General features: G+C 42.1%; 2 protein-coding genes across 4 annotated transcripts in view; both read right to left on the bottom strand.

Annotated features, from left to right (window-relative positions):
* Positions 1 to 4,550, bottom strand: part of NIPSNAP2 (nipsnap homolog 2) — a 35,876-nt gene extending 31,326 nt beyond the window's left edge. The window contains exon 1 of the mRNA XM_053893818.1: positions 4,382 to 4,550. Within this exon, the coding sequence (XP_053749793.1) occupies positions 4,382 to 4,473 (92 nt within the window). The 5' untranslated portion in view covers positions 4,474 to 4,550. The remainder of the gene's footprint in view (positions 1 to 4,381) is intronic.
* Positions 4,551 to 7,265: 2,715 nt separating this feature from the next.
* MRPS17 (mitochondrial ribosomal protein S17) lies at positions 7,266 to 10,725 on the bottom strand. Of its 3 annotated transcripts, none has more exons than XM_019421778.2 (3): positions 10,642 to 10,725; positions 9,888 to 10,027; positions 7,266 to 8,309 (listed from the first exon to the last, which is right to left on the bottom strand). In XM_019421778.2, exons 2-3 carry the CDS (start codon positions 10,008 to 10,010, stop codon positions 8,040 to 8,042), a joined length of 393 nt encoding a protein of 130 aa, XP_019277323.1. In that variant the 5' UTR covers positions 10,011 to 10,027; positions 10,642 to 10,725; the 3' UTR covers positions 7,266 to 8,039. The 3 variants fall into 3 exon arrangements, with proteins under 3 accessions (XP_019277323.1, XP_019277324.1, XP_053749947.1); XM_019421779.2 differs by having other exon boundaries at positions 10,341 to 10,674; XM_053893972.1 differs by having other exon boundaries at positions 9,888 to 10,675.
* Positions 10,726 to 23,965: the final 13,240 nt, after the last annotated feature.

Here is a 23,965-nt window from a genome sequence, read left to right as displayed (position 1 = left end):
GAATATCTTCAAAAGATATTCCTGAGGTGAAAAGGAGAAGGCACAGGCCCTGACTAGGTATCTAGACAGTGTGGTGGTTTGGTTGGAGCAAACCATAGATGGGAAATGCATTTAGCGCTGAGACCACAGGATGAGGCAGCAGTGGTGAAATGCACTTCATTCATTTGAACACCAAATATCTATTGACTGTGTGCTGCATATATCAAGCCAGGCTGAGGATATAAAGATGAATAAACCTGGCCCTGACTTCACAGAGCTACTTGTCAGTGGGAGCAGACAGGCAACCATGATCACAGCCCACCATGAGATAAGCTCCTTGATGGCCACATAAGGTGGTGGCTGTGACAAGGGTGGGGGCAGAGGTGGGGGAAGAGATGAACCAATTCTCTGAACGAGTACTTGTTGAACTGAAGCCCTGAAAGATGAGGAACACTTGTCAGGTAGACAGACGCCCATGAGAGGAAGCAGACCTATACCTGCCAAAGCCAGGAGTTTGTGAATATGGCCAGAGATGAAGAGGAGAGAGGAAGCTGAAGGGCCTGATTCAAAGAAGAGTCGAGCATTAAAGTAGTAACAATGTCACTCCTCTACTCACCACCAAGCCTCCTGCCACCCCAATAAACCTGTCTTCCACACTGCTGCTACAGAGAGCCATTCTCTTCATTTTTAAAAACTTCAAACAGAGATGAAGGGACAGTATAATGAAGGCCTCTATACCCTGCATTTAGATGAAAGAATGATGAACATTTTATCAATTTTAAGTGTTTCTCTCTATACATATTTGCTTTTTTATTTTTACCAAACCATCTGAAAGTAGAGTACAGACATTGTGACACTTTATTCCTAAAACTTCAGCATGCACCTCCTAAGAACAAAGACAAAACCATGATATGATTTTCACATCTGAGAAAAAGAATAATTCTAATATCCACTCCATATTAAACTGTCCCCAACTGTTCCCAAAATGTCTTTTACAGTTTTTCTTGGCAGGGGTGGGGTGGGGTGGTATGGGAAAAAGAGGCACTGGGATCCAGTCAAGGTTCAAGTCAGAACTTTTAACAGGAAAAAGTTCTGCTCGGAATTCTTCAGTTGTCCCTTTCACCAACAGGTTCAAGACCTTACTCTTCCTTCACAGGACTCCAGACAAGTGTTGCCACCAGTTAAGCGAGGGGAGTGGTGGGAGAGAAGGTTGAGTGAAGACACACTGCAGGGAGAACTGACAGATCTTGTAGCTGGCTAGATGGGAGAGAGCAGGAGGGGCTGGGCTTGGGGCCACTACAGGGAAGATGTGCCACTACTGGAGACAGAACCCAGAAGGAGCAAGCTCTACAGGAGGAAGAGGAGTTCAATTTTAGGTTCAAAAGCAACCCAAGCACCTGTAGGACACTCGTGCAATGTCCACTAAGCAAATGAGACCCCAGGCCTGGCACTGAGCAGAGAAGAGGTACTGGCAAGTTAGTCTCCTGGGAAGACTCCTCCTTTCCTTCTGAAACCCCTCTTGTAAGGTCACCCACAGACCCCCGTTGTCAAAGCCAGTTTTCTGTCATCTTAACTTTGTAGCAGCATCTGGCACAGTTGCCAGCTCCCTCCTTGAAATACCTCCCCCTGGGCACTGCCACAAAGTGCCCTCACCGGCTGCTCTTTCCCAGTCTCCCTTGCTGCCTCTTCCTACATCTAGCCTGTGAACACATCTCAGGCCTGCTTCTTAGCCCCTTCTCTATCCACACTCTCTCTGCAAGCAACCTCATCCATTCCTATGGGTTTAAAAAATGTTCTATATGAAAAATTTCAATTAAATGCAAAACAGTATAATGAAACCCATGGATCTATCAACTTTTAGCATTCCTATATACCAGCAGCTCCCAAATGTAACCTGTAGTCCAGACATCTCCTTTGAGGAGTCCTATAGATCAAACAGGCCAACTGCCTTTCCATTTGAATAGCTCACAGCCATCTCAAACTTTACCAGGTTCAAAAGTGCTCTGGATTCCCCCCTCCACACCCTACAACTGTTCTTCCTTCTCTGAATTAGGAGCAAGCTCCCAGATGGCAAGGACCTTATTCACTGATATTTCCCAACAGCGCCCAGCATACGGTGGGCACTCATATGCTTATGGAACAAATGACTTTCCATAAATGGCACCAGCATCTGATCAGTTAGCCATTACCTATGATTCTGTCTCCTTTCCAAAATCAGACTGATATTTTTTATTTATTTAAAAAATTTTAATGTTTATTTTTGAGAGAGAGACAGAGCGCCAGTGGGGAAGGGGCAGAGAGGGAGACACAGAATCCGAAGCAGGCTCCAGGCTCTGAGCTGTCAGCAGAGAGTCCAATGCGGAGCTCGAACTCAAGAACCAGGAGACCAAGTCGGACACTTAACCAACTGAGTCACCCAGGCGCCCCCAGACTAATATTTTAAAAACACAGAGCAGATCATGTCACACTAGAATTTATATCTTTAAATGGTTTCCATGGTGCCCAGAAGAAAATCCAATTTCTCTAAAATGGCTTGTGAGACCTGGAATTATCCAGCTCCTGCTCCTTGCTACCTGTCCTCTAGTCACTCTTCCCTTCACTCCTGGGCTCTTCTCTTCCTCGACTTTTCTGGAGTTTCCCAGTATGCCTTCATCCTTCCCAGTCAGGGCTTTGCTGCACACTGACCCTTCAAATGTCAGCTTAACGTCACATTCTTGGGGAGGCCCTCCATGATCTCATGTAGTAGGTTCCCTGATCTTCTCTCATACCACCTACCTCAATCTGTAAGTCTCTATGAATTTTTACCTCTGCCATGGCCTCCTGCAGATAGTGACCATGGCTATTATGCTGAGTTTCACAAGACTTCAAAGACATCATTTACATTCAGTATTTGTACAATAAATGAACCAACTGGGTCTACATTGAGTCCTAAAGAACACCTACAGTTGAGGCAGATTAGCACCAAGGAAGGGGCAGTGGTCCAACGGTACAGGGGGCTTGAGAAAGTAATCCAAGAGCCAACAAGCTGGACAGAGATAAGGACTTTAGATTCAAAAGCATTCGGCCCCAGCAGGACGTGGGGGTACTGGACAGACCCAGGTCCAAATCTCCAGTTTACTAGCTTTGTGACCTTGGGCACTTTAGTGTCCAAGAGTAGTAGAGTAGTCTTTTGGGTGAATACGTTCAGCCTCAGAGGTCTTTTTTGGAAAGAAGAAAATATGAATTTCACAGGCTCATATCACCTGTGTGAAAAAAAAAAGACACACAGGAGATGCTCAGCAACAGAAAAAAGGAGGTTGATTTGTTAATCAAACTGGAAACATAAACATCAAATTTGGAAATACAAGTTGGGCATCAGTCCTAAGAAGGGTGCTGAGCCTGAAGCCTGACAACCTTGAGGTCAAATGCCTTTTCTAGCTAGGTGTCTCACCTGCTTTGAGGTTCCATCTCATCTGCAAAATGCAGATCCTGCTACTTCTTAAAATTGCTACTAGGATTAAATTAAATAAGCTCTCTGGCCCACAGTAAGAGTTTAACAAACATGCAGTTCCTTTACTGACAACTGAATTTTCTAGAGGCTCATTATTTAACCACAAACAGAAAACGTTTAAATTATCCAATGTAAAGAAAACAATAAAGCAAATCTACGTGTAAGTTAGTTATGAGCTTGGTTTCTGAACATGGAATATAGGACATGGATACATCAAAGGCATGAATTCAGAAAACCGAATACTTAATCCAATGAGGTTAGGAAAAAACGTGTAAACTTGAACCCAACGCCTACTTAGCGCTGGTAACTGTTCATACTTTTTGATCCGTTACCTACTTTTCAACGCAAGTCAAAGGCTGTTCGTAGCACTGAGACCTCCCCACCACTCCCCCTGTGCTTCACTGAAGGTTCAGACGGGACAACGCGTTATTTTAGTTCTTCACAACCTAAGAAAGAGGTGAGTAGTATCTCTACTGCCATTTGCAGATGCGGACATCAAGGCTTTGCGCGGGCACGTAGCGTTCTCTGGGCGCCCACGAGAAGCCGGAGGCCGAGTCCAGGGCCTGGAGCCTCAGCCGCGCGCCAGCCCTCCGCCACCGCGCGGGTCGCGCAGGGTCAAGGTCCCGAAGGCCGAGCCCGCACGGCAGGCGGACGTGGCCTTGGCGCCGAGCGCCGTCCCCGCCGTGACCTTGAGCCCGGCCCGCCGGGAAGGCGCTCCGACTCCGCCAAGGCTCCCCCGCCTGGCCCGGCCCGGCCGACAGCGGCCTCGGCCCCTGCCGCCCCGCAACCCCTGCGGCTCTGCCCCGAGGGAGCGCTGCCGGGCCGGGGCGGAGACCCGTGCCGGGGACCCCGCGCCCTCTGCCCCGCGGCGGCCCCTCCCCGGCCGCTCCCGGAAAGGGCGGCGCTGCTCACCGGAGCACTGGCAGGAGGCTGCAGGGGGGGGCCCGCCGCAGGAGACCGCCGACCCAAGCCGCTCCGCGGGCGTGCAGTACTCGCGCCGCCATCTTGCTCTGGCGCCTGGGCTCCCACCGCCCGGGCCGCCGCTGACGCCGCCGCCGCCGCCGCCGCCGCCGCCGCGACCCCTCCCCCGGCCAGGCCCGCCGAGGCTGGGGCGGGGCGGGGCGCGCAGCCGCTGCAGCGCCAGGCGCCGCCGCCAGGGGAAGTAGGGCCCACGGTCCCGGCGCGAGGAGGTCCTGCAGCTGCGAGAAAGGAGCGCGAAGGCGAAAAGGACTGCTTTACGAGACAATCACCAGCGAAAGGAGCTGAATGTCCAGCGCTAGAGGACCATGGGCAAGGCTTTAATGTACATGGAAAGATCCACAAGAAAAGAGTAACACTGAGTTCAGGCTTCTCCCCAAAACCTTTTGAACTTTGTACCATGTAAATACATTGCCTTTCAAACCGAAAACAAACCCAAAGCAACGCTTTAATAAAAACACTCTAGATGAAAACATAACTCAAGTTATCTGGTGGTCTCGGGACTACATTGTTCCTGTTCCCTGTTCATATCAACACTGATGGGCGCTCGTCGCGTCTCAGTCGTCAAGCCGACTCAGTCTAGTGGGGCAGGATGTGAAATAATTGGCTCCAGTGTGTCAAGTGTTGAAATGAAGAGGTTCACCAGACGGGAAGGGGACACGGACAGGCGAGACTGTAACCGGCGGTGGCTGTGAAGCGGAGGACAGAGCCGAGTTCCTGGCACGATAGCGCGGTCCCAAAGGAAGAGTTGACCAGTGGAAGGGAGGATATCTCCGGTCAAGAAAACAACTTAAACAAAGGCGTGGGTCGGGTGGCACTGTTTAGGGAAAGTGTATCCTGAGTAAAAGAGCCGCAAATGTAACCTTGAAAACTGCAACCGAGACTAGGTAGGCAGAAAGGGAGCTAGACAGTGAGAGAAGGGGGAGAAACAGGGAGGAGAGACCCCAGCCACCAAGGGGAGCACTGTGCAAGAATCTGCAGAGGCCAAGAGGGAAATGTCCTCAGGACTGGGTGGGTACCTGGGAGGTCTGTTACCCTGGCAGGAGGGGAGAGGGCAGCAACTGGGCTTTTGGTCTGAGGGGTTCTCTGAAGCTAGTAATCTTGGAGGCAAAGGAAGCATTGGAGCTTAAGGGGTGCAGTTTTCTGACTGGGGGAATATTTGAACATGTTAATATGGCAAGGAACCACCAGGAAGGATTAAAAAGGGGTCCTGTGGATGGAGGAGAGACAACAAGGATTTGCTCCAGATCAGGGAGATACGGGTCTCTTGGAGGCCAGTGGAAAGGAGGCCAAGGGACAGGGGACAGGAGTCCAGAGGCTATGTGGCTGAGCAACAGGCTTATGATTAGTGAGCCTGTAGACACTTCGACCCAAAAGGGAGCTCTCCCCAGGGCAGAAAGGACATGTCCCAATCCTCCACAGTAGGAGGGAAGCCTCTTTAAGCCTGTGGTGTCATTGTGCCCTTGTGACTTTCTCACACATTCTCCCAACTTCTCAGCTTTTTTTTTTTTTTTTGAAGAGATGAATGCTTTTAAATGTATTTTCCTGAAATGTAAACTTGGTAAATATTTCTTGGTAGACCTTGCTTTTGTGCTATTTAGTATTAGGCCACTTATTCTGCATTTTTCTTCTCCACTGTTATCTTCCAATATTTTTTACTGGGGACATGTACTTGTATCTCACAGGTGTATATGTCATAGAAGAAATATTGGGCATCTTCCTGGAGCATAAGTTTTACACCAAGATTATTAGGAAAAATATCTTAAGAGGGATGCCTGGGTGGCTTAGTCAGTTGATTTCGGCTAAGGTCATGATCTCAGGGTCATGGGATTGATCCCTACGTCAGGCTCCACGCTGAGCATGGAGCCTGCTTAAAATTCTCTCTCAAAAAAAGTAGAGTATATGTAAGCATTTTAAATATTTGAGGTTTTTGCGATGGCTTGTACAGGTGCAAGGTGGAACCCACATTAACTCCACCTGTCAGAGACCTAGACACTCTTAGATGATTCCCTTTTGCTCACTCTCCTGGTATCAAGCTCTGAGAGTTCTACTTTGGAACATCATTTATCCAACCTCTTTTCCTCACCCTACTCAGTTTGTCTTAGGACCAGTCTTTGAACAGGTCTCTTTCCCTCTAATCTTTCCCCTTACAGTTCATTATGTAAATATATCATACTCTTTTAAAAATGTAACCTGCCACCACTTACAGTATAATTTCCACCTGTTTCTTTACCTGAGCCCCACTCATGTTCAAAGTGTCCCAGCAGTCCTCATCGGCTTGCAGAACCCCTTGGTTATGCTTCTTCTTCTCATAGTTTTGGGATTTTACATTCTTCCCTCTACCTGGAATGCCCTTTCCACAACCCTTATCTACTAGCCCGGAAACTGTTCCTTTAAGATTCAGTTCTAGCACTATCTAGTCTCTTCTGGGAAGTTGTCGTCATTTCTCCCCACCCATGTGCTTCTCTGCTATGAAGGCAGCTGTACATAACCTCCCCTACTAGATTATGAGCATTGAGAGGATAGGCAGTGCTTGTGGTTACTGCTGAAACTCTGTACTTGTATAATACACGTATTAGTTGAAACTGAAATATGCTCCAAATCTCTTCCTAGGAGCCAGGAAACTGGAATATGTAACTCAATGTTTCTTCAGGTCAAAATCTAGGTTCATAGTTTATTAATAAACAGCAACAGAACTCAAACTCTCCAACTCAAATGCACAGTATGAGGAACTCTACAATTTCATCAATGTATCAGATTTTATGAATCCACTCCTATTTATATTTAATACACTCTAGAATACAGGATGAAAGAAAAGTGACACAGAATTTTCAAGTTTTATTTTCTATGTGTCGACATTCTTATTATAAGGTCTGACCCCAACCAGACTGCTGATTATTTCCATTTGTAATTGGTTAAATCAAAGAAATAATTTCAGGGGCACTGGGATGGCTCAGTCGGTTAAGCAGCCAACTTCAGCTCAGGTCATGATCTCACCATTCATGAGTTCAAGCCCCAGGTCAGGCTCTGTGCTGGCAGCTCACAGCATGGAGCCTGCTTTGGATTCTGTGTCTCCCTCTCTCTCTGCCCCTCTCCTGCTTGCTCTCTGTCTTTCTCTCTCAAAAGTAATAAACATTAAAAAACAAAAACAAAAACAAAAAAAAAAAAGAAAAATTTCAAATTAGTTTCAAATATATACCACCAAAAATAAATATTCACTTAATGCAGTCTTCTGTTTTAAGATATCAAAAGGTATTTTCCTCCCCAAATAAGGGTTCTAAGATAAATTCAAGATTCCTTTGAATGGAAAAAAAAAAAAAAAAAAGATACACCTAAAAAAGTGAGCTTACAAAACAATGCAGGGGATTACTAGGTACACTTCCTGTAAGAGGAAAGTATGTCCAATGAAAAGGAAATTTCAAACATGACCTTACACTCATGAAAAATTTTAACAAGGCCTTTACTTCATTTACTTTTAGCTATTCCATAAATACCAGAAGAGAAATTGGACAGTTTGTAATGAAATTTAGAAAAATTTTTTTCTGTAAAGCAAACTTATAAATCTTTCCCTTTGTCTCCTTCCAATCGTCCTTCACTGTGCTAAAGAGCTATTCAGTTCTTCCAGATTTTTGGTTAAGCGGGTAGTTTCCAAGCTGACTGGGCTTTCCAGGTAGGTAGTTCCTGCACAGGGTTTTCCGGTCACTGGATCTATGACTTGTCCAACTTTGAAAACGATCTCGGCCAGTTCATGTTTCACATGCTTTGTTCGTGGGACAGGTAGAGCTTTGAGAAGCACGATATCCCCAACTGTGCACTGCTGAAGAGCATCATGAGCAAAGTAGGTTTTTCGTTTATTAAAATACTGTTGAGAGAAGTAGGAACAAATCAGTAGTTCCCATCTGTGATCTGACAACGCAGCATAGAATATAAAAAGTAATGCACAGAAAACAAGCTGGGACTTGGGAAAAAAAAGATAATACACTCAGGAGGCTTCCAATACAAAAATTAACTGCTTAACTTCTAGAAAATAGCAATGACTTTCCCAGAGTGGATCATGTGCCTGAGCTCTCCAGCCTATTACCTTCAGTATCTTTGTCTATTAATCATCATCCTTCTCTATACTATTTAAACTCTTCCTTCCTAGTGGAGCCTTCTCTCCAGCCTTATGAACATGCTACTCTCACTACTAGCTGTGTGATTTGGCACAAGTCACTGAATCACTCCAGGCTTAGTTTTTTTCACAACCTAAAATGAGGCTCCACTATCTGCATCTCTAAAGTTATCCAGATAATTAAATGTTCTAAATATACACACCACACTTAGCTCCATGCCTGGCTCGAAGTACTGCAAACAAGCCACAGATGCTCATAACAACCTTGCTGCAGAAGGTGCTCTCGTTTTACAAATGAGAAAACAGGCTCTGGAGTTAGGTAATGTGCACAGCTAGTAAACAACAGTCAATATTCACGCTAAGGTCTTCTGACTCAGGCCAATGATCAGGCTGTCGTCACTCTTCAGCTTGTTCCTGTGTTGTTGTTAATAAAAGACAACTTTATTCTTCTCAACTCATCTGGCCTCCCCTTCCCTTAACCTTGTTACCTCTGCTCCTGTGTTTTTGATCCTAGATAACAAAGAACATTTCTACCTACCTGTGTGCCCAGTCTTGAATGCAGAACTGTCCTTGGCACTTTCCTCTCCCTCCCTTGCACATCTGACAAATCAAGGACTCTGTCCCTTCTTTCCGAAATCTACTTTTCCCACTGCATTGCAATTGCTTCAAGGACTGTTCAGGTTCTTATCATTTCCATTCTAGACTTTTGCAATAGCCTTCTTACCTATTTCCTTACCTCCTGTCCTCATCTCTATCTTTATGTTTCCAAGTGTGTCTTTCCTTTGCTTATAGGATGAAATCCAAAAATACTACATAAAAGGCCTTTCTCAGCCCAGCTCCTACTGTTCTTGTATTCACTCAACAACAGTCAATGCCTACTTAGGATCAAGCTCTGGACTCAAACATGCCAAACTACTTGTTGTTCCTGTACAATGTCATGCCCTTTAATGGCTAAAAGAACTTCCATATACCACTCACCATGGCCAAAATGACTCCCCCAAATGTGGTCCTTTGGATAAAAGCCTTTCTGAGATTCAGCTCAAATGTCTTTGAGGATGCTCTCTTTCAGCAATGTGGAAAGAAAGAATCAGCTGTCCTGCTTTCTGCTCCCAGTACTTTGCACACAGAAGTACTGTATCAGTTATCAGACTGAGTTGAAATTAACTGTATGTGTCCTCAGAGAATGAACCACGATTAATTCACTTTGTTATCCACACAGATCAGCAGACGCTCAGTGCATCTGTACTGACAGGGAATGGTTTCTCTGTTTAGAACCTGTAACATGTTGGTGATTTATCAATGCCTTCTGAAAACAGGGATATTCCTCACCTTTAATAAGTAGGGATCCAAAACAAGCCTGGTCACCCTCACTTTAGCTGTTTTTTGCATTGCTGTCCCAATCACCTTCCCCACGATCCATTTGGCATGGACGGATGAACGAACTACTGACATTATGTGGCTTTGATCACCTAAAAAACAAATTTCAAAATTTAACATTCTGGTTGTTATGACTCACCAAAGGAATTTTGTTACTAGAACTGCTGAAGGTCAGAAACAGTTTTTGTTGACCTTCTGGAATCACCACTTTAGAGATACTTACACGTTTCACTATTTCCTTAACCCAACCTCCCATCTTTATACTATTTACAAAGCTGTCATTTTAACCTAAGTCGCCGTGTCCCCCTGTGCAAAACGGGAATAACAACAGGGTCTGCTCACAGGAGTGCTTTGAAAGTTTAACCTGTAAGGAGCTAAATGGCGCGAATAAACGTGGGCTCTTACTGGCGTCCCTTTCTTTCCTTCCGCTGGCTTGCGTCTCCCCAGAGGCTCACAGTCTGGCCACACGAGCGCACAAGGCCTTGGCGGAGCGGCCGGGGTGTCCTCCCCACTTAAGGAGACCTTGCCTTGGGGCTGCCTTCTTGATCAGTTAATGCCGAGTCCAACCCGCCTGGGGTAGGCTGGGGGTGATTGATCCTCCCTCCCCGCACAACCCCGGGGTCAGGCAACTTCCCTTGCTTCCAGGCTCTAACCCGACGACACCTTGCGTCCCGGGATTCACCCTCCGCAACAGCGGCTCCCATACCTCGACCTCCTCCTGGCTTTACTTTCACAGCGCGCGTCCTACTGAGGGCCGGTCGGAACGTGATGACGTCAGTCCCTTGCAAGTAGCTCCGCCTCGGACCGCCCCTCTCATTGGCCGCGTGTTCCCTTAGCCATAGGCGGGCGTAAGGGCAGGGCTCCGCCCACCCCCCCTTAAAGAGAACCGTAGACCCGGGTCGTCCGGGGAGATGTACATCTTCTTTCTCCATGCTGTGGGCGGCTGGAACGTGGAGCATTCCGGTCTTTCATTTAACTATTCTGTTCGGTTTCCTCTTTTTAAGCTGAGCTCCCAGGCTTGGACAAGGTCTTCCAAATCAGAGGAACCTCATTCATTCATCAAAAACTGAAACATTGGACACTAAGTGCATTCTACCCCCACAGCTGCTTTTAAGATAAACTTCGGCAGGTTTTTGTGCCTAATATGATTTTAGGTGTTATTTTTCAATATCTGTGAGACGGAGAGAAGTCCAGTATCAGCACATATTTATGTGTGACAATTATGAAGGAGTTAGATGGGCCACGAGCAGACTGCTTGATAATGCCTTCTCAGATAAAAAGAGGACTGAGAATGTATTAGGAAGTTAAGAGAAACAGAAAACAATAGGCTACTGGCACAGACAATTTGAAGACCAAAATATGGGTGTGGTCAATTGTCTTTGACCATTGAAACATCTTAGCAACTGGTGAGAGAAGACTGGGAAAATAAGAATTCACCCATACATTAGTTTGTCCAACACTCATTTCTTTCTTAGCAAATAGTTATAAAACACTTCTAAGACTCTGTGCTAGGAAAAACGATGAATCGAAGAAGACTCCACTCTCTAAAAGCCCACAAAACCGTGAGTAAAACAACCATAGGTAATGGGAACCTTGAGAAAAGAGTGTGTAACTTTGCAGAGAGAGGAGACTTGATCAATACATAGCCCCTGGCCAGGGTCTATAGCTTGAGAATAGAGGGACATGGGATGTGGGGAGGACATTTGAGGCAGAAAGGAGAGCATGTGCAGGGGTGCTGGGGTTTGAGAGACAGTACGCGAAGGAGTCTGATACCACCAGGATATAGGGTTAGGAAAATAAAGGCAGGGATTGAAGTTGCTCAGGGATAGGCCTCTATCTAGGAAGCATTTCTTGTTTGGGGCCTCCCTTTTTCTTCTAAGTGATAAGAAGCCTTTGAAAAATGTGAATACTTTAGCTAGCTTTCAACATCATTGTGGTAGGAGTGTGGAAGGCAGAATAGAGGTTGGAGACATTGGAGTTTGGATGCTTTTTCAGGGGATGGTGAAAACCTAAATTGGAGCAGTGGGAATGGAAGAGAGAAGATGGGTTGGAGATTTGATTGCGAAATTGGTCATGTGAAGCAAGGGGACAGAGAGGAGGTAAGTGTGTGTGTGTGTGAGTATGGCATAGACAACAGAAATTTATTTTCTCATAGTTCTTTTATTTATTAATTATTTATTAATTTATTAATTTATTTTTATTTAAATTTATTAATTTATTTTCTCTAAAAGTCTAAGATTGAGGAGCTGTCAGGGTCAATTTCTGGTAAGAGCTCTTCTCCTGGCTTGCGGATGATCACTTTCTTGCTATGTCCTCACATACATAGCCTTTCCTCTGTGTATGTGTGCACAGCGAGAGAGAGTGTATTCTTTTTCTTCTACAAGAACACTAATCTCATTGGATTGGGGCCCCACCCTTTTATGACCTCATTTAATCTTAAATACCTCCTAAAGGTCTTGCCTTCAAATACCATCACATTGGGAGTTAGGGCTTCAACATGCATACATGGTGGGGGGCACAATTCAGAACATAATAAAATCAAAGAAACAAAATAAAAGCCTTTCAGTCTTTTAAAAAATTTATTTATTTTTAGAGAGAGAAGAGAGCAAGCAGGACAGGGGCAAATAGAGAGGGAGACAGAGAATCCCAAGCGGGCTCCACACTATCACTGCGGAGCCTGGCGTGGGGCTCGAACTCACGAACTGTGAGTTCATGACCTGAGCCAAAACCAAGAGTCGTACACCCAACCAACTGAGCCACCCAGGCACCCCAACCCTTGTAGTCTTAAATTCGATTTAGAAATATTGTATGAAGTCATGATTTATTTTTCTCAAAAAAAGTCTTTCTAAGAGAGTCTACAAACCTAGGAGCAGTCAGTACCAAGCACATTCCCTGAAAGAAACCAAGGGTCCTTGAAAAATGACTGACTTCACATCTGGAGCAGAACTGTATGTGTTAAACTTGGGACATGTTGTGTCAGAAATCAAGGAAACTATTAAAGATGAATGAGGTCAGGTCAAAAGCCAACCTGAAGGAGTATTCACTGAACTAACATGAGATTATGTGAGGCTAAAAAGAATTATAAATGCAATGGATTGAAAACCATAAGACATATAAAAATCTGTGAGTTCATAATGGTACTTAAAAATAAATCCTCTGGTTGCTTTTGGAGAGTCCTAGGGCACCAAGTCAATAATTTGAAAAACACAAGAAATCAATATACCATGAAATATGATTTCAGATTTCAGTGCATTTCAGAATGACCTAATAATTGATACATAAGGAATGACAGAATTGGAAAACATTTTTTGCAACAACTAATGGATAATGAATAATATCAACAATGTTAACAAAATCATTGAAAGATTAATGTGGAACTTTGTAATAAAAAGAGAAGGCTAATACTACCTGAACCATCAATTAATTTTATCATCAGTAAAAATGAGTCAATTAGACATTATACATCTTTTGATGTAAAAGGAAAGAAAGCATATAGCACTGATTATGAAATATAATGTGTAAAGAGTAATCTGAATCTAATCAGTTTTGTAGATCTAACCACCCATTTTACAGTGAATACAACAGATAGAGGAACGAGTTAAACAACACCAGGAGGAAGTAACTGTTGAAATAAAAAACTCAGTAGATGGGTTTATGGCATATTAGATAAAGCTGAAGAGAGACTGAGTAAACTGCAAGGGAAACCAGAAGAAATTATTTAGAATGTAGCAGAGAGGAAAATGTGGACAGTAGATCAAGAAGTTCTCACATTTGTCTATTAAGAGTTCCAAAAGGAGAGAACCCAGAAAAGAGAATGGCTTTTTTCTGAACTAAAACAATGGAAGTCAGTGGCCACATTAGTAAGCCTGGCTCTACCCCAGCTCATTCAAACAACCTCCTGGCCTCTTTTCAGCCCTGGATAATGCCCTGAGATAAGTATGTATTTGTAACATGACTACATCAGGAAACATATGTAATAGAATATAGTAGAAATCGCTTAGGAGACTTGGACTGGAGAAAGCTAGTATGAATTCAGGATGTCCCCAAGATTACTGTGGGGTTCAGGAAATCATTAGAGGCACTTCTAGATGACTAACTCTTATCAGGTAGGACATTCTTTTTTTTTTCTAATTTTTAAAAATCTGTATTTATTTTTGAGAGAGAGAGAGACAGCGTGTGAGCAGGGGAGGAGCAGAAAGAGAGGGAGACACAGAATCCGAAGCAGGCTCCAGGCTCTGAGCTGTCAGCACAGAGCCTGATGTGGAGCTCAAACTCATGAACTGTGAGATCATGACCTGAACTGAAGTCAAACACTCAACTGACTGAGCCACCCAGGCACCCCACAGGAAGGACATTCTAAGGACTTATAAGATTATCTCCCGGGAGCCAAGCCAAAGGGCCAAACCTTTCTTTGGGTAAGGTTAATCCTTTATTAAACACCTTGGTATATCAAATACCCCTTTATGGGTGGTATGTAAGGGCTTTTGTAGCCTCCAAGAGTGTGTATAACCTCTACAGAACTCCAAAAATGATAAAAATCATAAGCTTCTAGACCTTAATGCCTAGACTCAGAAGTCCAGAACATCACTTCTTTTGCATTTCTATTGGATAAAGTAAGTCAGAAACCAATCGAGATTTAATAGGGCTACACAAAAGCACAAATATCAGGAGATGTGGTCCACTGGGGCCATCTATGCAGACTGCTTACCATGGTCCTTTTTTTTTTTTAAATTTAATTCCAGTATAGTTAACATTAAAACATTTCTTATGGTGGGTTATTGGTGTGAATTTCGTTTGTAGTCTTTTCCTTCATGTCATACTCTTTTATATAACAAGGTTTGTAAAAAAAAAACAAAACAAAGCCAAACAAAACAGCAACAACAAAACAAAAGACCCCCACAAGGTTTGTGTCTAGACTACACTGTCATTTAAGTTCATTCTAATTATGCTCCATCTCATGCATGAGAGTTTTCCTGTGGATCCAGGCAACTTGATTCCAGAATCTGTCATGGTTTTCTTGGGACTCTGGATGAATCATCACATTCTAGAATTCTCCAGGTATGGATTATCCCTGCTGAGTCTTTGCATTATCATACCATGAGATGTCTCTTCATGATCAGTTTTGAGCTTTGGTGTTTTTTTGTTTGGATTCAGGCCTCATCTCTAGACGAACAGTTCTTTGGGGAAAAAATAAAAGTGACAAATTTTTACAAAAAAAATATGTAGTTCTCCCACACACACCCTGACAAGGCCCAGTCATGACCCTGAAACCCAGAGAAACAATGTAAGAGAGGGAAGAATCATTGAGCAGAGGACAAAAGTGATTGTAAATGATGTTGCCTTTTTGTTGTCCAAGGTGAACAGAGAGAGGATACCTAACCAGAGTATTGGATGGACAAAAGGTTGATAAGGCAACTAAAAGGTTGATAAGGAAACACCCGTTGTTTCCCTCTGTACACGTTCGGGTGAATGCGTGCACACCCACACTTTCCTTCAGTCTCCTCTACTCGAATTTGGATGTTTCATCCTGGCCATCATGAATATCTTTGCAAAACATCCAGTTTTCCAGAAACACTGAGTGGGCCATGGTAGATGCTCATGAGGCAAGGGAACAGGGTTGGGGCATTGTATTTCCATGGTCTTTGAGTATCAGAGGACTAGATTTTGAAAGGACAGATCAGGTTCTGGAGTCTGGATCATTTCTGATTCTAGGGATTCTTTAAAAACTCTTTTTAATGTTTTATTTATTTTTGAGAGAGAGGAGGGGGGGAATACAGAGAGGGAGACACAGAATCTGAAAAATAGACACAGAATCTGAAGAATTCAAACTCATGAATAGTGACATGATGACCTGAGCCAAAGTTGGATGCTTAACCAACTGAGCCACCCAGGTGCCCCCTAGGGATTTTTAATCTGAAGTTGTTGTAAGGAGGTTTTAGGTGGCTTCTGAATTCTACCAAATTATATATGCAAAATTTGGTGTGTATTTACAGGTCTTTGTGTGGAGATAGCCTATAGCTTTCATCAGATTCTCAAAGAGGTCTGTGATCCTGCTCCTCCCAAATTAAGAAATTATTTCCTTAACCATAAGAGACTCTTAAAAACTGAGAATAAACTGAGGGTTGTGGGGGGTGGGAGGGAGGGGAAAGTGGATGATGGGAGGCACCTGTTGGGATGAGCACTGGTTATTGTATGGAAACCAATCTGACAATAAATTTCATATTAAAAAAAAAGAAATTATTGCCTTATACCCAGATCACTACAACAGCATTTTAATTAGTGATGTAACAGCTTCAGGCTCTTGATTTAAATATATCCAAAACACTACCATCCTGTTAATCTTCCCATTTTGTAATAGTTCTGTAGCTTTATCTCTACTTTCACTCTCACCTCAAGAGTTAGTATTCCTGCTTTACATCCAACTACAATTAATTTTTATACAGACACCAGTAATCAGGAAGATTCATGCCCAGGAAAATGAAATCTAGCTATTGGGGTTGAGAATAGATTCTCTTCTATATTTTGATTGCTATAATTATCATCTTATTAAATCATAGTTACAAAGCCATATAACATGGGGTAAGTTAGTTAAGTTCTCTGTCTTCAGGCTTTTCATCTGAAAAATATGGATTATTTCACTTGCCTAAATCTGTAAAGTGCCCAGCATAATATCTGACACAGATTATATGCTCAACAAATGTTAATTACCTTGTATTTTATACATCACTTGAATGTTTCCCAGTAGACATTTAAGAAATCCTCATTAAATGAGTATATAGCAACAGATAATGTTTATAGGATACTTACTATGCACTAGGCATTATGATACCTTTCTTCATATTATCTAATCTAGAATTTTATTAGGCAGTTGCTACTGTTGTTCTCATTTTACAGATGAGGAAACCAATGCAGAGAGAGGTTAAATAACTTGCTCTAGGTCTCATAGCCAACAAATGGAAGAAATGAAACTTGATCTTAGGCATCTGACTACAGAGGGGTATAGCTCCTTCCTACCACTATCACAGAAGAAGGCAATCTCCCTCATCTGCCCCCTAGCAGTTTTAATAAGTCAGATGTTTACATGCTTATTTTGTGGCCAGAAGTGTAGATAGGAGTTAAAGACACGGGTCTTTTCCCCATAAGGTTAAAGTCCAAGTATGAAAAAAACAATAAAAAAGCAATATAAGTAGTAGTCAAAACTCATTATGGTGAGGGGTAGACTCTAAAGGGAATGGAAATTCAGGGAAAGCAAAGATCAAAAAATGATGAGTGCCCTGATAAGCACTTGTGAAAAAGTAGTTTTATGAGCAGAAGTTTGAAGAAACATTAATGATCTAATACTCCCTGCATGTCCCCTCCCCTTTGAGCACTAAGCATATAACTACAGCTCCATACAGCAAAAAGTGGAGCTCTTTTTGCCTACTGGTCCTGTTCCCATGATACCTAAATAAACTTACTAAGTTGCACCCTATGAAGTCTCAAGAATTCTTTCTTGGCCATTGTACTTCATGACCTCACAACAATCACATTTGGTTAGACAAGGATGGAAGATTGGAGGGAACTGATTGAAAAAAAAAAAGAGGTAGTATCATTAAAGTTTGAATTTAGACCAAAAATTAAGGTATAGGGCACACTCAAGCAAGTGAATTTAAAAAGAGAGACAGTAGTGGAGACAGTATAAGATGTCTGAAATTTCAGAAAGGGGAGTTAGCTTTCATTGAAAGTGGTGAAAACTTTACATGCATTATTTGATATAAACACAACCTTTCAGGGTACCCTATTTCCCTACAGCTATGAACTTAAATTCCTGTCTTTTACAGTCTTAAAACCTCTGTTGCTAATGGCACCAATGACATACCCAGAGTGTTTTTTGAAAATTCAAATAAAATCATTTCACATCATCAGAAGTACAATGAAGAGCAATGATTTTTTTTCCAATCCTTATTGGTAGGAAAACTTGGGTCTTTTTTTTTTTCAACCCTGTTGGGAGGAAAATTTGGGTTTGTGAATATTAACTGATAATAGACTAACGAGAAAAGACAAGGCCTATTTACACATGCATGAGGGAGCATTCAGATGAAGAGACACTAGAAATAGGAATTTATATACCAACTTAAGAGGGGAAGAAGAGGAGGGAGAAAGGGTCTCTATGGGAAAACAAATGGGAGTTTTTGGAAAGGTAGGTGGACTTTTATGAGAACAAATGGAAACTATAATAATATGATTTTGATAATATTTATGGTATGTCTGTTTATGCAATTTCTCATCCTGGTGCCAGTGGCTGCATAGTCTCCTTCCTGTCTGGAGTCTCCCCTGAGGGGTTTATGGCTTCTGTCTCAGAAGGCTCTGCCATTAGTTAGATAAGGGAAGTTCTGAAAAGTCTTCCTCCACCTTCTCTCATCTGCCCTATCTTAAATGTCTTCAATTTAAAGTAATCTTTATACCATTTTGATGGATCCCAATTGGTCCCATCACCCCTTAGTGTCGTTTCTGTCTTCTGGGGTAAAAACATCTTGACTTGCCTTTGTAAAATCATTACTCTTCCTGTGTCTGCAGTCTTGATGAGTCTGTCAATCAAAGTGCTCTGTCTTCCTTTAGCATATGACCCATGCTAAAGGTCCATGCAAGACCAATCAGATTCTTGTAGGAATATTGGGGGTTCTGATTGGAAGATGGGAAGTGGCTGGAGCAATTGCATCTTGAGGGAGGTGCTCTGAAGAGACTATTTGACTAGAGTCTATGTCTGCTACTTGCACCTACAGATATTGACCTATAAGGAAATTGGAACTGGGATTTGATGTTGCACATGACCTTAAAATGTAGGAAGGGCTGAATAGGGGTAGGTTGGAGGGCAAGGAAAATGGGCTAGGAACTTGGCAATATTCATTGTGCCCAGCCAAAAGCTGATAAATTGCCCCATGTAGCATCTTGGGTCTCAGACTCTGTCCTGGGACTGGAGTTTTAAGAAACTTAATAGAAAAGTTAGAATGTTGGCATCTGATTGTCTACAAGAAGGAGTTTTTTAGTAAGCTCTTGTAAGAAACAGACAAGCTTTGGTTAAAGCTAGCCCATATGAAAAAGCAGAAAGAGAATATTCAGCTTGGCCAAGAGAGACCAGAAATCCAAGATGGTTAAACTAGCTAATCTGTACCTTCAATTTTGAAGAGCCAAACTCTTTGCTCTAGCAAAATTTTGGGAGAGTACATGGAGGAAGCCTGGAGGCAAAATAGGAGAGTTAAGATATTGGGACCTAGGAGAAAAGCCTCATTCCCAGCTCCTCTTATGAACCTATACCTATGTGCTACTGGCTAGACAGAGGTCATAATTAAATAATTCCTTGAAATATCCATAGGCAAGGGACAGATTGGTGATGCCTTGTCTCTGAGACTTTGCTTTCTATTGCTCTGAGACAGGCCAAGGTGGAGTCTGAGGTAAGGAGCCTATTGCTACAAATCATTAACACCCAGGCTAAGTTCTAGTTCAAGGGCCATAAACCAACAGCTTCTTGGGCTTTGCTTATTAGGGCATGCTGTTGCATGAATAAAAATGGAAAGACTACTATAAGACGACTATAAAGACTACTATATATTTTTAAGAGTTGTACAGTCAGGGGAACTGTAAACAAAGGAAATTTTTCCCAACACACTTCTCAGATGTGACCGTCAGTCTGTTTGGGCTGCAATAACAAAATACCATAGACTGGTATTTATCTATTACACTTTGGAGACTGGGAAATCCAAAATCAATTTGCTGACAAGATTCAGGCACCTGTCTGGTGAGGGCCCACTTCCTGATTCATAGCATGTTATTGTTGTGTTCTCTTATGGTATAGAAAGAGCCGAGGGAGCTTTCTTAGGTTTATAAATTGAAACCCATTCTGAGGGCTCTGTCTTCATGACCTGATTACTTCTCCAAAACCCCACCTTCTAATACCATCACCTTGGGTATTAGGATTCAACATATGAATTTGTAGGGGACACATCATTCAGACCATACTATTGACCATGAGGGTAATGCATGAGAAAGATATGAGAGAGAGAGAGAGAGAGAGAGAGAGAGAGAGAGAGAGAATATGAGAATGAATGATGTGTATATGATATGTATACTGAATGGCTGACCAAGAACCTCATCAAACATGGGGAGATATTACTCAGTTCCAGAAGCATCTAATTCATCTCTTACACCACAGATAACTGCATATTGCTTTCCATTTTTCTTCTGTTTTTCCAAATGACACTTCCTAATGTTGCCCTCTTTTTAAACCAGTGTCCATTGGGTGTTTTGGAAAAATTTTTTAAACTTGAGATATAATTGACATATAATATTGTGTAAGTTTTAGGTATACAAGGTGTTGATTTGATACACATGTATTACATTGAGTTCTCCATTGTAGCTTTAGCTAACACCTCTATCGTGTCACATAATTACCATTTCTTTCTTGTGGTGAGAACAGTTAAGATCTAGTCTCTTACCACCTCACACCAGTCAGAGTGGCCAAAATGAACAAATCAGGAGACGATAGATGCTGGCGAGGATGTGGAGAAACGGGAACCCTCTTGCACTGTTGGTGGGAATGCAAATTGGTGCAGCCACTCTGGAAAGCAGTGTGGAGGTTCCTCAAAAGATTAAAAATAGACTTACCCTATGACCCAGCAGTAGCACTGCTAGGAATTTACCCAAGGGATACAGGAGTACTGATGCTTAGGGGCACTTGTACCCCAATGTTTATAGCAGCACTCTCAACAATAGCCAAATTATGGAAAGAGCCTAAATGTGCATCAACTGATGTGGATAAAGACATTGTGGTTTATATACACAATGGAGTACTACGTGGCAATGAGAAAGAATGAAATATGGCCCTTTGTAGCAACGTGGATGGAACTGGAGAGTGTTATGCTAAGTGAAATAAGCCATACAGAGAAAGACAGATACCATATGTTTTCACTCTTATGTGGATCCTGAGGAACTTAACAGAAACCCATGGGGGAGGGGAAGAAAAAAAAAAAGAGGTTAGAGTGGGAGAGAGCCAAAGCGTAAGAGACTCTTAAAAACAGAAGAAACTGAGGGTTGATGGGGGGTGGGAGGGAGGTAGGGTGGGTGATGGGTATTGAGGAGGGCACCTTTTGGGATGAGCACTGGGTGTTGTATGGAAACCAATTTGACAATAAATTTCATATACTGAAAAAAAAATAAAATATTTATTTTTGAGAGAAGGAGAGACAGAGTGTGAGCAGGCGAGGGGAAGAGAGACAGGGAGACACAGAATCTGAAGCAGTCTCCAGGCTCTGAGCTGTCGGCACAGAGCCCGACGCGGGGCTTGAACTCATGGACTGTGAGATCATGACCTGAGCCGGAGCCGGATGCCCAACTGACTGAGCCACCCAGGTGCCCCGCTCTTATTTCTCAAGATTGCTTTGGCTATTTGTGATCTTAGCAGTTCCATACAAATTTTGTGGGTTTTTTCCTATTTCTGTGAAGAGTACCATTGGAATTTTTATGAGGATTTCTCCCTTTCTTTCTTTCTTTTCTTTCTTTCTTTCTTTCTTTCTTTCTTTCTTTCTTTCTTTCTCTCTCTCTCTCTTTCTCTCTTTCTTTCTCTCTTTCTTTCTTTCTTTCTTTCTTTCTTTCTTTCTTTCTTTCTTTCTTTCTTTCTTTCTTTCTTTCTTTCTTTTCTTTTCTTTCAGTAGGCTCCACATCCAATGTAGGGCTTTACCCCGAGATCAAGAGTCACATGCTCCACTGATCAAATGCCCCAATGAGGATTGCTTTGAATCTACAGATGACTTTGGGCAGTATGAACATATTTTCATTATTAGTTCTTCTGGTCCATGAACACAAAATATCTTTCCATTTCTTTGTGCCTTCTTCAATTTCTTTCATCAAAGTCTTGTAGTCATTGCACAGATATTTCACTTCCTTTGTTAAATTCCTAAGTATTGTATTGTTTTTGATGCTATTGTGAATGGGATATTTTTCTTTATTTCACTGTTAGTGTATAAAAACCTAACTGACTACTGTATTTTGAATTTATATCCTGCAACTTTACTGAGTTCGTTGAGTAATTACAAAGTCTTTTGGTAGAGTTTTTCAAATTTTCTATATGTAAAATCACCTGTACATAATGACGATTTTACTTCCATTCCAATTTAGATGGCTTTTATTTCCTTATCTTGTTTGATTCCCTTAGCCAGGATTTCAGGTATTAGGTAAATAAGAGTGATGAGAATAGGCACCTTTGTCTTTCTCCTGATCTTAGAGGAAAAACTTTCAACCCTTCCTTCATCATTGAGTATGATTTAGTTGTGGGTTGTCATGTGGCCTTTGTTATGTTGAATTATGCTTCTTCTATACCCAATATATTGAAGGTTTTTTTTTTAATCTTGAGAGGTTGTTTTCATCAAATGCTTTCTCTGCAGCTATTGAGAGGATCATATGATTTTTATTTCTCATTATATTAATGTGTATCACCTTTATTGATTTGTGTATGTTGAACCATACTTGCATCCCAGGGATAAATCCCACTTGATCATGGTGTATGATCTTTTTAGTGTGTTGTCAAATTCAGTTTGCTAAGATTTTGTTGAGAATTTTTGCATCTATGTTCTACAGGGATATTGGTCTGCAGTTTTTTTTCTTGTAGTGTCATACAATGGGTTTGGGAGTATCCCTCCTCTTTTGTTTTTTGGAGGAGTTTGAGAAGGATAGGTATTATTTTTTAAACATTTGCTAGAATTCACCAGTGAAGCCACGTGGTCCTGGGATTTTTCTCTGTTGGAGAGTTTTGATTACTGATTCAATCTCCTTACTCATTATTGGTCTCTTCAGATTTTCTGTTTCTTCATGATTCAGTATTGATAGATTGTATGTTTCTAGGAACTTACCCATTTCTTCTAGGATTCAAGTTTATTGGCATAAAATTTTTCATAATTTCTTATGATCCTATGCATTTCTGTGGTATCAGTTGTAATGTATGCTCTTTCATTTTGATTTTACTTATTTGAACTTCTCTCTTTTTCTTAGCCTAGCTAAAAACAGGTCAGTTTTGCTTATAGATATTTAAAAAATACTTATTACTCTCATTGATCTTTTCTTTTGTTTTCTCTGGTCTCTTTTCTCATTTACTTCTGCTGATCTTTTTTTAAACTTACTTACTTACTTACTTATTTATTTATTTATTTATTTTTAATTTTTTAATGTTTATTTATTTATTTATTTATTTAATATATGAAATTTACTGTCAAATTGGTTTCCATACAACACCCAGTGCACATCCCAAAAGGTGCCCTCCTCAATACCCATCACCCACCCTCCCCTCCCTCCCACCCCCCATCAACCCTCAGTTTGTTCTCAGTTTTTAACAGTCTCTTATGTTTTGGCTCTCTCCCACTCTAACCTCTTTTTTTTTTTCCTTCCCCTCCTCCATGGGTTTCTGTTACGTTTCTCAGGATCCACATAAGAGTGAAACCATATGGTATCTGTCTTTCTCTGTATGGCTTATTTCACTTAGCATCACACTCTCCAGTTCCTTCCACGTTGCTACAAAAGGCCATATTTCATTTTTTCTCATTGCCACGTAGTATTCCATTGTGTATATAAACCACAATTTCTTTATCCATTCATCAGTTGATGGACATTTAGGCTCTTTCCATAATTTGGCTATTGTTGAGAGTGCTGCTATAAACATTGGGGTACAAGTGCCCCTATGCATCAGTACTCCTGTTTCCCTTGGATAAATTCCTAGCAGTGCTATTGCTGGGTCATAGGGTAGGTCTATTTTTAATCTTTTGAGGAACCTCCACACTGCTTTCCAGAGTGGCTGCACCAATTTGCATTCCCACCAACAGTGCAAGAGGGTTCCCGTTTCTCCACATCCTCGCCAGCATCTATCGTCTCCTGATTTCTTCATTTTGGCCACTCTGACTGGAGTGAGGTGATATCTGAGTGTGGTTTTGATTTGTATTTTCCTGATAAGGAGCGACGTTGAACATCTTTTCATGTGCCTATTGGCCATACAGATGTCTTCTTTAGAG

Source organism: Panthera pardus, unplaced genomic scaffold (assembly GCF_024362965.1).
Source record: "Panthera pardus isolate Hobbes unplaced genomic scaffold, ASM2436296v1 HiC_scaffold_4, whole genome shotgun sequence".
In the NCBI taxonomy this organism is placed as follows: Eukaryota; Metazoa; Chordata; class Mammalia; order Carnivora; family Felidae; genus Panthera; species Panthera pardus.
Note: the sequence above shows the minus strand (reverse complement) of the source record. Positions and strands in the feature narration are given on the sequence as shown.